At 46.7% G+C, this 14,393-nt stretch overlaps 1 protein-coding gene across 2 annotated transcripts in view; it reads right to left on the bottom strand.

Moving 5' to 3' along the window:
- kif19 (kinesin family member 19) overlaps nucleotides 1-14,393 on the bottom strand; it is a 129,810-nt gene that overhangs the window by 22,016 nt on the left and 93,401 nt on the right. For both annotated transcript variants that reach the window (XM_055654155.1, XM_055654156.1), the window contains exons 7-9: nucleotides 7,676-7,870; nucleotides 2,835-2,981; nucleotides 1,671-1,793 (exon numbers count right to left, since the gene is read on the bottom strand). In XM_055654155.1, the coding sequence (XP_055510130.1) occupies nucleotides 1,671-1,793; nucleotides 2,835-2,981; nucleotides 7,676-7,870 (465 nt within the window). The remainder of the gene's footprint in view (nucleotides 1-1,670; nucleotides 1,794-2,834; nucleotides 2,982-7,675; nucleotides 7,871-14,393) is intronic.

Here is a 14,393-nt window from a genome sequence, read left to right as displayed (position 1 = left end):
TCTTGTTCAAGTTGGCACACTGGGCTAGTCCAATTTGTTGCATTTTGCACATATCCCTCTAAACCCTTCCTATCCATTTATTTGTCCAAATGCTTTCTAAAAATCATGATTGTATCCGCTTCTCTAGCTTCCTCTGGCAGCTCATTCTAGATGCAGCCTCCCCTCCAGAGTGAAAAAGCTGCCCCCAAGCTCCCTCCCCTCTCATCTTAGTTCGCAATATTGCATCTACAATAAATTATTTCTTTCTCGGTGACATGGGCACGTTCAAATTGCTGCTCTTTGTGGAAAATTCCTGCTTGCCGCTGTTATTTCTGTACACAAAGCTGTTGGTTGTGCCCACAACATACCCTGACACCTGGCACTGGCTGTGAAGCGCCTGTACTCTTCAATTTGGCAATAATTACAAAGAAATTCTCGCAAAGCTGTGATAACGAGATTTTACATTAATCTGCCATTTCCATGCAGAAAGCTTATTGATTTGTTGCAATAAATTAACTCCTTTTCTCTAAGGCCAAGGCTAGAATACTCGCAATGGTTTGAATTTAAATGTTTTAACTATCAATCTTTTACATTTTAATTTGCTGGATGCTCATCAATGTGTTGTGCTCTCTGTTAATTGTTATTATATTTGCTGTGAATTTGCACAGCCATTGTCAGGGTGGTTACAAGTGGTCAGTAGGCAAATACGTCACAGAATCATAGTGTTGTACAGCATGGAAACAGGCCCTTCAGCCCACCTTGTCCATGCCAACCAGGTTTTGGATATTGAGCTAGTATAATTTACCTGCAGTTGGCCCATAGCCCTCTGAACACTTCCTTGATCTGATCAAACACTTCCATTTATCTGATCAAAGATCTTAAAAGTTGTGATTGCATCCACTTCCGGCAGTTCATTTGAGCTACAGACCATCTCGGAACAAACAATTGTACATGAGTTCCCTCGTAACCCTCTCCCCTCTTAAATGTCATTGCATAAAATGTATTTTTATCCAAAAGATGATCAAAGCACAATTTTTGTGCGGAAAGAATTCCTGTAAAGAAAATCTGGGAACTAAGGGAACTAGAAAATGAGGGAATTAATGAAAGTAGGGAGACTGAAGGGTCCTGACCTGAAACATTACCCATTCTTTTTCTCCAGAGATGCTGCCTGACCCGCTGTTAAGGCCCCGTCCCACGAGCTTGCGACTGCATGCGGCAAGCGTGACCAAACCGGAAGTGGGGGCCGCGCGGAGGTCGAGTGATCCCGTACGAGTTGATGTGAAGTTCGAGCGAAGGCGTACGCCGTCCAGACGCTGCGTATGGCGTCGAGACGCTGCGCACACCCGTCGAGGCGCTGCGTACGGCCTCAATGCGGCTGCGGGCTGGCAGGCCGTTACCGTGCGGAATTTTTGGACAGTGTCAGTTTTTCGGAGCCCCGTGCGATGTTGGGATCAGCTCCGCACAACTCCATACGGCTCCGGCGATCAATGTGGGACTGGCCCCGCGAGGCCGTACGGCTCAAGCGACCACGTTAGGTTGTGCTTGCTGCATGCAGTCGCATGCTGGTGGGCCAGGCCCTTTACTCCAGCACTTTGGGTCGAATTGCCTCTATCCCACCCGTTATCATTTAATAGCAAACCTATAAAGACGGAGAGATCAGGTAACTTGCTGCAGTAAAGGCTGATTCTTACTCTGGTCTTGATGTTTTTGGCACGGTCAGCATAGGTGAGAGTGTTGCGCGATTCCTCAAAGGAGCTGCTGGCTGGGCTGATGTGAGCGATCATCACCGTTCGACTGTTCCCGCCCAGCGAATCCTGCCGCCAATGAGAAGGGAGCAGTCAGACACCGAGCTCCATGCCTGCCCGCCCCTAACACACCTCCACATTACAAATAAAACATTCTTATGACCCAAGGTTTCTGTTATTTAATGGGTCAGGCAACATCTCCGGCAGACATGAATAGCCGACGTTTCGGGTCGGGACTCTTCTTCAGACTGGTTGTAGGGGTGAGGGGGGTGGGGAACTGGAACCAGGGCCAGCAACAGTTCAGTACCACCCTGCCTGAGGTCATCTGTTGCAGGCCCTAATTTATCCTGGTCTTTTCTTGCTTCCAGTTGCCCCCTCCCCCCTCTTCCCCCACCCCTACACTCAGTCTCAAGAAAGGTCCCGAACCGAAACGTCACCTATCCATTTTGTCCAGAGATGCTGCCTGACCCACTGAGTTACTCCAGCACTTTGTGTCCATCTCTGGTATAAACCAGTAAATGTAGTTCCTTTTTATTACTTCTGTTATTTAGTTTAGTTCAGAGATATGTTGTGGAAACAACAGGCCCTTTGGCCCCATGGAGTCCACACTGACCACCAATCACACGTTCACACTAGTTCTCTGTTATCCCACTTCCTCATTCACCTCCAACACACTAGCGGCAATTTACAGAGAGCCAATTAACTTACAAACCTGCATGTCATTGGGATATGGGAGGAAACTGAAGCACCCATGCCATCACAGGGAGAACGGGAGAACTCCACACGGACAGCACCCAAGGTCAGGAACAAACTTGGGTCTCTGGCACTGCGACGGCAGCAGCTCTACCATCTGTGCTACTGTTAGAACCTAGAACAGTGCAGCACAGGGACAGGCCTGTTGGCCCACAATGTCTGTGCCGAACATGATGCCAAGACCACAAGAAGTGTCTAAATTCAATAGGTGATCAAATCAGGGTTTGAATTTCACAGAGTAACGCTGTACGGGCCCACTCAGGACAGTCTGAAGGTTGCCCCATTGCACGGAGATAGAGAGAGAGCATTTTGTTGATGAACCTGGTGACCATTTGTCACGTGCATTTACTCACATACCTTCAGTAAGCGGGTCAGCTTGCTGTCTCGGTAATTGACATACTTATTCCCTCCCTTCTCACTCAGCGCATTGATGCAGTTTCCCAGCGCTAACAGTGAACGGTTGATGTGCGCTCCTTCCTTCATCCGTTTCCCACGGTTTTGTGTCTGAGACGTTGAGGGAGATATTAAGAATAAAGTACAGTGAGTTTGTGACAACATAACATGGGATACAGACCAGTTCTCCCAACAGTGATACACGCCAATGTACATTAAGACAAGTTGATTAATTTTTAAATGTAGTTGCCACCCTTCAAGGCCCACAGAGAAACCTCTCAGTTACATCCCACAGTTGCAGTACGGAACAAATTGACATTCTATTTTTGCCAAATCTCCAACACATCCGACTATTTCCCCTGATCAGAATCCAGAACTAAACATCACTGCATTCTTTCTCAGATTCTTCCCAAGGTGAGAGGGGCAAAGTTTAATGGAGATAGACACTGTTGCACCCGTGGAGTTTCTCCAGCATTCTTGTGTACCTTTAAGAGACATTGGTTAGGCACATGGATACACAGGGATATGGATCACGTGCTGGCGGGTGAGGATAATTTAGCTTGGCATCGTATTCAGCATGGGCATTGTGGGCTGAAGGGCCTGGTCCTGTGCTGTACTGTTCTCCGTTCTAGATCACCACTGACTGGAGCTCATCACGGCCAACACAAACCAGTGTAGGCCACGGCTGGCAGGGCTTGGACCTGGCCAGGGCCCTCTCTGGAAAGCTCCATCCAACTTCATGGGACAGTCTGAGAGCTGCCCGCTTGCTTCAAAGGACCAGCCCCCACCAAGCTACCGTCTGGTGGACCCTCTCCTTACACTGAGCAGCCTCCTCCTCTGTGACTCCACACACCCTATCCATACACAAGGCAATGACCTGGGTAAGTGGGAAAACGCTGACACTTCCAGCATCGTGTTCACACAACCCCACACATTCCTACTTTGGGATTTCCAGGCAAACACAGAGGCCCTCCAGATGGGGGCAGCACATCTTTCATGAGGTATAAACAGTAGAAACAAGGAACTGCAGATGTTGCTTCAAACAATAATAGACAATAGACAATAGGTGCAAGTGTAGGCCATTCGGCCCTTCGAGCCTGCACTGCCATTCACTGTGATCGTGGCTGGTCATCCATAATCAGTACCTCGTTCCAGCCTTCTCCCCATATCCCCTGACTCCGCTATCTTTAAGAGCCCTATCTAACTCTCTTGTAAGCATCCAGAGAATTGGCCTCCACTGCCTTCTGAGGCAGATAATTCCACAGATTCACAACTGGGTGAAAGAGATTTTCCTCATCTCCGTTCTAAATGGCCTACCTCTTATTCTTAAACTGTGGCCCCTGGTTCTGGACTTCGCCAACATCAGGAACATGTTTCCTGCCTCTAGCGTGTCCAATCCCTTAATAATCTTATATGTTTCAATAAGTTCCCCACTTATCCTTCTAAATTCCAGTGTATACAAGCCCAGTCGCTCCATTCTTTCAACATATGACAGTCCCGCCATCCTGGAATTAACTTTGTAAACCTACGCTGCACTCCCTCAATAGCTGTACCAAAGATAGACACAAAGTGCTCGGGGTATCCCCTACTCTTTTTAGTCTGAAGAGGGATCCCCACCCCAAACGTCACCCATCCTTTTTCTCCAGAGATGCTGCCTGACCCACTGAGTTACTCCAGCATCTTGTATACATCTTTCACTAGTGCCACCCTTGCTGGCTTCCCCTGGAATCTAGCAAGGAAACGGATTACCATCGGGAATGTGGTACAGGAGCCTGGGAACTGTGACCTCCAGGTTCAAGAACAGCTTCTTCCAAGCGACCATTAGGCACTTGAACACTGCACAACACTAACGTCAGCAACTGTGATCTTCTATGGACTGTGTCTTTGGTTGCACTACGGGCTTTGGTTTTTTACACTATTATGGCTACCTAGTATTACTGATTATTAATTTATTGTATTAGTGATTATTATATATGGTGATCTGTGTGTCACTACGTTTATGGGCCTGTTAGGCTGCAGCAAGTAAGAGTGCAATCGTCCCATTGTCAGTGCCTTGGACAATGAAACACTCTGGACTCTTGAAATCTGTTTCTTTTACAACCACTAGATGGTGCATTTGAGCCAGAGAGAGCAACCATGCCCGTATTTCCTTTTTCTGTTACGCAGTAACATTTACACTGGAGAGCACAATTACTGAGCTTAATACTGGAACTAGGTTGAGGTTTATTATTGTCACATGTAGCAAGGTACAGTTAAAAAAATGTTTTGCATACTAGTCAATCAGATTAGAAATATAACACATAGATACTCTCTGTTTAAACACACATACAATAGGTAGAGCAAAAGGGAAGATACGGAGCGCAGAATATAGTTCTCAGCATAAGGTCATGAGATAGGAGCAGAATTAGTACATTCAGCCCATCAAGTCTACTCCGCCATTCAATCATGGCTGATCTATCTCTCCCTCCTGACCCCAATCTCCTGCCTTCTCCCCATAATCTCTGACACCAGTACTGATCAGTGGGGCATCAGTCCATAAACAAAGTCCAATGTCCATAATGGGATAAGGGTGAATTGGGCAGCAACCTAGCTCATGGAAGATCTGTTCAGAAGCCTGATAATGGTGGAGAGGAAGCTGTTCCTGAGTCCGGAACTACGTGCAGGAACTTTGTTTAAAATGCTTGAATACGTCCTACAGTCTGAACATTCAGATCTTAAATACATCCTCCTGCCCACACAGTGATACAGTTAAAATTCCTGGCTTTGGGACTGCAATGAATTAAAGGCGGCATTGAATTCATGTTGAGCCTTGTGGAAGCAGACAGTGAGAGGCATTTTGATAGGCACGTGGATATGCAGGGAATGGAGGGATGTGGATCACTTGCAGGCCGATGAGATTAATTTAACATATTTGGCGTGGACATTGTTGTCCCAGTATTGTACTGCTCTATGTTCCAAAACAAAAGAAAAGCATTTTTATTTGGACAAAACAAAAACAAAAAACTGTGGTAGCTACAACCTGTCATTGAGTCAAACGCCCCACCACCCTCACCCTAGCCCCACTGATGTCTCTTCATCATGACAGTTTCTTTACACTTAAATTAATTCATCTCCTCAGAGTTTTAGAGATACAGTGTAGAAACAGGCCCTTTGGCCCACCGAGTCCGCGCCGACCAACAATCACCTTGTACACTACTTACTATCCTACACACTTGGGGCATTTTACAGAAGCCACTTAACCTATAATTTTGGGATGTGGGAGGAAACCAGAGCCGCCGGAGAAAACCCTCATGGTCATAGGGAGAACGTGCAAACTCCATAAAAACAGCACCCATAGTCAGGATTGAACCCGGGTCTCTGGCACTGCATGGTAGCAACTCCACTGCTGCGCCACAGTGCTGCCCACTCATTTTTAACAATTTTTAATTGTTAAGCCAACTTCACAAGATATTTCTTCACAATTGAAGCCCAAATTCTAAGAAACTATTCTGTCATAAACCATCCACTGATTCACTTATTTAAAGGAGGTGATATTCAGAGACACACCGACCCACGTTGTGGCAAGGGCTGACTATCACAGAGCTCTGTCAATGCTTGCACCATCCGGCAGGTGCAGTTACTGCCCCAACCCCTGCAATGGATCCATTCCATAAGCTCCAGACTGCTGGCTATAGAGATTGGAATTAGGGCTCAACACCCCACTGTGTGCCTGGGCCCTGGACTTTCTCACCGCCAGGCCCCAGGTAATCAAGATGGGAGGGAATACATCGAAGTCCCTCACCCTCAGCACAGGATCGCCCCAGGGTTGCGTCCTCAGCCCCCTATTGTACTCCCTGTACACACATGACTGTGTGGCTAGGTTCAGCTCCAACTCAATAATTAAGTTTGCTGATGACACTGTGGTGGTGGGCCTGATCTCAGACAACGATGAGAAGGCCTACCGGGAGGAGGTGGCTGATCTAGCACTCTGGTGTCAGGACAACAGCCTCCTCTTGAACATCAAAAAAACTAAGGAGCTGATCGTGGACTTTAGGAGGGCACATCATCCGAGGACGTACACACCATTGAGGATAAATGGGGATACTGTGGATAGGGTGAGCTGTTTTAAATATCTGGGAGTCCACATCTCTGAGGATCTGACATGGACATCACACGCCTCAGCACTTGTGAGTAAGGCAAGGCAGTGCCTTTACCACCTCAGGCAATTGAGGAAATTCAGAGTGTCTCCGAGGATCCTCCAGTGCTTCTACGCAGCGGCGGTGGAAAGCATCTTGTCCGGAAATATTACCATCTGGTTTGGGAATTGCTGTGCCCAGGACAAGAAGGCTCTGCAGAGAGTAGTGCGTTCGGCCGAACGCACTATGGGAACTTCACTCGCCCCCCTGCAGGAACTATACAACAGGAGGTGCAACTCCAGAGCCAATAAAATCATGGGAGACCCCTTCCACCCCTGCAACGGATTGTTCCAGCTGCTACGGTCAGGCAAACGCCTCTGTTGCCATGCAGTGAGAACGGAGAGGTTGAGAAGGAGTTTCTTCCCAGAGGCCATTCGGACTGTAAACTCCTATCTCACCAGGGACTAACTTTACTGAACGTTTTTCCTTCCAATATTTAATATGTCAAAGAATATGTGTGTGTTCATGATTGTGTTTATAGTTTGTTTGGTTGTTTGTCTTTTTGCACAAAGTCCTGCGAGCATTGCCACTTTTCATTTCACTGCACATCTCGTATGTGTATGTGACGAATAAACTCGACTTGACTTGACTTGACTTGTAAGAGAGAGGCTGCATATTGCAGAGACTTACCTGTGAAGCTCTCTCCGATCCAGCCAGGTCAATCATGAACAGGCGGCCAATTCGTACCTCCTGCAAAATGTTCTTGATGCGATTCCTCTGCCTTACGGTCACCTGTAGGACGGCGTGCGACCGAGAGGAGGTTTTGTTGGCAGCCGTTGGCTCCTGGGTCCGCTGCTTGTTCCCTTTCATCAACAGCTGCATTATCTGCCAGAGAGAACGGCAGGATATGGATTATGTATTAATTCACTCTCGTGGATGTGAATTCTACAAATTAACCACACCATCTGAGCAGAGCAACTTCTCCTTAATTAGACTTCAATGGAGCTTTTGTTAGTCACCTATACACCTGCAGAGTGAACTTCTTTTTGCAAATATTACACATGATGGCGCCACCATTTTTGGCGCCATTATTCAAAGTCCATATTCCAGTCGGCCCAGGATATACTGGAGCAGTTCCCACAAGAACCAATGTCCCTCTCCTCTCCTTGCCTGGTCATCTTTGTATCCCAGGGACGCCTCCTGCCGGCCCTTGCTCTTCACGTCCGATGCCTCCAACTCCCTCCCGGTTACACCGTCTGACCAGCCTTCGGGCAGGTTCCCGATCCCGTCAATTGATGTGCCTTTGGAGGAGGACCTGCCGACCAGCGAACCTTCCTTACATAATCCATGACACATCTTACCTTCAAAGAACTCCAATACATTTCACAAAACCACATTGACTTTGCCTGTTATTTTGAATCACCTTCTACTATGAGATTAAAGCATCTTCCCTCTGTTCAGCCAACGGCCTGTCATTTCTACCTCCCTACATTTTGGAGAAAGGAGTTACATTTGCCATTTACTGATCTAGTGGAACCTGTCCACTTTGAGGGCTTTTTAGAAAACTGAATCCATGCATCAATTATCATGGAGGTGTAAGGAAGTGCAGATGCTGAAATCTTGAACAAGATTTAATGTGCTGGAGGAACTCAACGGGTCAGTCAGCATTTGTGGAGGCAATGTATCTTCGACTATTACTGTAGCAACTTTTAAAACCCTAGGATGAACTTGATGAGGATGGGTTGGTTGCTGCTCCAGCAATGCGTCATGTGCTAATGCCCCAGTTATTGTAATTCTGAGCAATGACACCTATATTCCACAGGGAAAGTGATGCAAAATGCTGGTTGAATTCATCTGTCATTCTTATCTTCCATTATCAATTCAGAAGGACCTACTGCATGTTTAGTCTGAAGAAGGGTCCCAACCCAAAATCTCATCTACCCATGTTCTCCAAAGATGCTGCCTGACCCACTTAGTTACTCCAGTACTTTGTGTCCTTTTGGTCAGAATCTCGTCCATTAATTGTGTTTTTCTCCACATCCAGGATCTGAGCTGCTGAGTACATATGTCAACTTCTGTCTCTGTTTTGGATTTTTAGCATTCACAGTGTAATGTAACTAGTTACAGGTGGGGCCATGAGATGAGGCTGCAGTTTACATTGCTCCCCACAGCTCCAGTGGCCCAAGCTCAATGTTGACCTTGGATCTGCTGAGCACTGCCCAGTGCATCACAGGTATTGACTTCCCCACCATCGAAGGGATCTACTGGAGGTGCTGCCTCAAAAAGGCAGCCAGCATCATCAAGGACCCACACTACCCTGGCCACGCTTTCACTTCACTCCTGCCATCGGGAAAAAAGGTACAGGAGCCTCAAAACCAAAATGCTCAGGGTGAGGAAAAGCTTCTTTCCAACACCCATCAGTCTCTTGAATACTACAAACATCAACTAATCTCCGAACTACAAGCTGCCTGGGATGCACGAAAAACTTTAGGCTTTGCTTTTTGCACCATGTTGTTTTTAAAAAAAAAATATTGAGCTTCCTTTTACATATTTATATGACTGTTTCATGACACTTTTATATTTCTCAAAAGTGTCAGTACTTCCTCTTCTTTGATCCTCATAGTTTCCATAGCTATACTTGTTTCCCTTACCTCACATAATTCAATATCTCCCCCATCTCTTTTGGCTCTGCAAATAGCTGTCCACTCTGACTCTCTAATGGACCAACTTTATCCCTCGTTATCCTTTTGCTATTAATATAGCTGTAGAAACCCTTTGGATTTACTTTCACCTTACTTGCCAAAGCAACCTCATATCTTCTTTTAGCTTTTCTAATTTCTTTCTTGAGATTCTTTTTACATTCTTTATACTCCTCAAGCACCTCATTTACTCCATGCTGCCTATAATTATTGTAGATCTCTCTCTTTTTCCGAACCAAGTGTCCAATTTCCCTTGAAAACCATGGCTCTTTCCAATTTTTACTATTTCCTTTCAACCGAACAGGGACATAAAGATTCTGTACTCTTAAAATTTCACCTTTAAATGTTACTAGACCAAGTGCAGACCCGTTGGGTCTGCTCCCCCAATGGTGTGATCCCCCAAACCAATGTTCCACCATGCACCCGTCTCCTCCAATGGAACTGAAGCCGTTCCCAAAAGTAAGATTCCAGCACTGCCCTGCCTCCCTCAGCAGTGGATTAAAATATTTTGAAATACTTGGGGGCGGGGGGGGGGGGGGGGGGGGGGGGGGGGGGAGAGAAGGATTTGATTAAAAACGTGTACGAGATTGGGCGTGGCAATGAATCAAAGGAAGAAATGCAGCCGGCAGCCGTACATGCAAATGGAATGCTCGCGTCTGGATTGGGCGTGGCAATGAATCAAAGGAAGAAATGCAGCCGGCAGCCGTACATGCAAATGAATCCATTCCGATTGGACATCTGCGAGCATGGGCCATTCCGATTGGACATCTGCGAGTATCGGGCACGAATCGAAAGGCAGGAAGGGCGCCGGTCGGCAGTCGGTCGGATGGCCCCAGAGTTTTATAGATATACTAGACCAAGTGCAGACCCGTTGGGTCTGCTCCCCCAATGGTGTGATCCCCCAACCCAATATTCCACCATGCACCCGTCTCCTCCAATGGAACTGAAGCCATTCCCAAAAGTAAGATTCCAGCATTGCCCTGCCTCCCTCAGCAGTGGATTTAAAAAAAAATCCAATGGCACCTTCCCTGCCTGCTGCAGCAGTGAAAAGTTCAGAATGTTCCTGTCTTGCAACTTTGTTTCGAAGTGTGTTGGAAGCTGACATGTAAATGGAGAAGCCTGTTTATTTTTGAAATACTTGGGTGTGGGGGGGGAGAAGGATTTGATTAAAAAGGTGTACTTCACAACGACGAAATGTAATGAGGAACAGATACTTAGAAAGAAAAGCGAAATCTCTACCGAAATGGAAAAGATCTCGGAGATTGAGCATCTGGATTGGGCGTGGCAATGAATCAAAGGAAGAAATGCAGCCGGCAGCCGTACATGCAAATGGATCCATTCCGATTGGACATCTGCGAGCATCGGCCATTCCGATTGGACATCTGCGAGTATCAGGCACGAATTGAAAGGCAGGAAGGGTGCCGGTCGGCAGTCGGTCGGATGGCCCCAGAGTTTTATAGATATACTAGACCAAGTGCAGACCCGTTGGGTCTGCTCCCCCAATGGTGTGATCCCCCAGCCCAATATTCCACCATGCACCCGTCTCCTCCATTGGAACTGAGCCCGTTCCCAAATGTAAGATTGCAGCCCTCCCCTGCCTGCTGCAGCAGTGAAAAGTTCAGTGTTCCTTTCTTGCAACTTTGTTTCGGAGTGTGTTGGAAGTTGACATGTAAATGGAGAAGCCTGTTTATTTTTGAAATACTTGGGGGTGGGGGGGGGGGGGGAGAAGGATTTGATTAAAAACATGTACTTCAACACGACGAAATGAAATGAGGAGCGGATACTTAGAAAGAAAAGCGAAATCTCTACCGAAATGGAAAATATCTCGGAGATTGAGCGTCTGGATTGGGCGTGGCAATTAATCAAAGGAAGAAATGCAGCCGGGCGGCAGCCGGACGGCAGGCGGACTGATTTGAGTTTTATATATATATAGATAGATAGACTATCCCAAGCGCAGACCTGTCGGGTCTGCTCACCTAATGGTGTAATACCCCAAACCAATATTCCACCATGCACCCGTCTCCTCCAATGGAACTGAAGCCGTTCTCAAAAGTAAGATTCCAGCACTGCCCTGCCTCTTTAAAAAAAAATCCAATGGCACCTCCCCTGCCTGCTGCAGCAGTGAAAAGTTCAGTGTTCCTGTCTTGCAACTTTGTTTCGAAGTGTGTTGGAAGCTGACATGTAAATGGAGAAGCCTGTTTATTTTTGAAATTCTTGTGGGCGGGTGGGGGGCGGGGAGAAGGATTTGTTTTAAAACGTGTACTTCAACACGACAAAATGAAATGAGGAGTGGATACTTAGAAAGAAAAGCGAAATCTCTACCGAAATGGAAAATATCTCGGAGATTGAGCGTCTGGATTGGGCGTGGCAATGAATCAAAGGAAGAAATGCAGCCGGCAGCCGTACATGCAAATGAATCCATTCCGATTGGTCATCTGTGAGCATCGGCCATTCCGATTGGACATCTGCGAGTATCGGGCACGAATCGAAAGGCAGGAAGGGCGCCGGTCAGCAGTCGGTCGGATGGCCCCAGAGTTTTATAGATAGATAGATAGATATAGATAGATGGTATGAGTGCAGGCAGATGGGACTAAGGGAAAAAAGTTGTTCGGCGTGGACTTGTGGGGCCGAGATGGCCTGTTTCCGTGCTGTAATTGTTATATGGTTATATGGTTATAAATGTCCTCCATTTCTCTTCCACATCTTTCCCATAAAACAAACTGTCCCAATTTACTCCTTTTAAATCCTTTCGCATCTCCTCAAAGTTAGCCTTTCTCCAATCAAAAATCTCAACCCTAGGTCCAGTTCTGACCCTCTCCATAATTATATTGAGGCATCAAACTCATTCTAAACAAGGCGTTTGCTAAGTTCCATGAATGAGTGCTATCAAGAGCCTTATCTAATTCCCTCTTAGTTCCTACTGTATCATTCCTTTCAACAGCTTCAATGAACAACATGATGGCAAGCACTTGTTTTTGCAGTAAAGCACTATCATTACAAGTGTCTGCATGACAACAGGTGCTTACGTGGAAGTGGTGATCTAACTGAAGTGATTTTGATAAGTCTGCTGGGAAAGGAAGCATTATCTCTGACTATTCCCTCCTCAACACACCGAGGGAGGAAACAATTATTTGTTATTTAATTTAATATATATTTAAAGGTGAGTTGGTGATTTATTCAAATAAAATAGTCGGCATGTTGCAGGCAAGGAGGATGTAAAACTGTCCAAAGCTGCTAGATTAATCTAATTAATGGAATATGATCTTGAAATAGAGTGAAACACAAAGTACTGGAGTAACTCAGAGGGTCAGGCAGCATCTGTGGAGGGAATGGATAGGTGATGTTTCGAGTTGGACCCATCTTCAAACTCTGAGGAAGGGTCCTGACACAAAACATGTTCTGTCCATTCCCTCCACAGATGCTGCCTGACCTGCTGAGTTCCTCCAGTACTTTGTTTTTTACTCCATATTCTAGTGTCTGCAGTTCCCTGTTTCTATGATGATGAAACAGTCAGATACCCGGGTGGGCGTGCTTTGTTGTGTTAATTTCAGCAATGCGTGTTGCAACATCAGTTAGTTCTGCGGTAGAGTAATTGGACAACCTCTGGGCTGAACCACATCACGTTGGATATTGCACCGGGCATTTCCAGTCACGTATGACACTGCTGTGCGTGTGCATGAAATGACGTAAAGACACGTGAAATGTGTCGAATACATGCCGAGGAAATCTGATGGAACGGCCCTGGCCTAGTGGAGCAACTCAGACCATGACTGGGAGCTCCACAGCATCGGTTCCCACCCCACCCCTCGCCTTCCTGACTCGCTCCCTCTCCAGGCACCTCCCAACACCAGGGACACCCTCTGTAATCTGGCCGGTAATCCCCAACTAAACTCCAGCCCTGACTCCTGAGCCTCTGAAACTCTGGCTGCACTCGCACCCTGACTTCTGACGAGGATCAGATCTGTGTCCCAACCTCCACCAGCAGGTCTCCCACTCCCTCAACCACACCCTGTGCGACCCCTGTCCCAGAATGACCAGATTATTTCCCATGCACCCTGCAAGGGGAAGTAGATGAAGGGGAGTCGCTCACTGGCAATCAAGGCCATGGGTCTCAAGCATGTACCATCTTGCTAGATGACGTGTGCAGTTCTGGTCACCCTATTATATGAAGCATGTGCAGGCTCTGGAGAGGGTGCAGAAGTGGTTTAGGCTGCTGCCTGGATTAAGGAGTGTTAGTATCAGGGAGAGGTTGGACAAATTTGCATTGTTTTCTCTGGAGTGTCGGAGGCTGAGGGAAGGCCAGATAGAAGTATATTCAATTACGAGAGGCACAGAAAGGATAGACAGTCAGAATCTTTTTCCATTGGTGAAAATGTCAAACGTTAGAGGGCATAGCTTTAAGGTGAAGGGGGAAGAGTTTAAAGGAGATGTGCGGGAAAAGTTTTTGTTTTACACAGAGAGTGGTGGGAGCCTGGAACGCACTGTAAGATGATGGATGAGAATATGATAATGTCGTTTAAGCTTTTAAATAGGCACATGGAGATGCAGGGAATGGATGGATGGATATGGATCAATGTGCTAGTAGTGGAGTGAACCTGGCATCATGTTCGACACAGACATTGTTGGCTGAAGGGCCTGTCCCTGTGATGCACAGTTCTGTGTTCGTTGTTCTAGATCGCACAACCAAAACAGGCACCAAACCTCAGAGC

The sequence above is a fragment of the Leucoraja erinacea genome, chromosome 23 (genome assembly GCF_028641065.1).
Source record: "Leucoraja erinacea ecotype New England chromosome 23, Leri_hhj_1, whole genome shotgun sequence".
NCBI lineage: Eukaryota > Metazoa > Chordata > Chondrichthyes > Rajiformes > Rajidae > Leucoraja > Leucoraja erinaceus.
The sequence above is the reverse complement of the archived record's forward strand: the minus strand, read 5'-3'. Positions and strand labels throughout refer to the sequence as shown.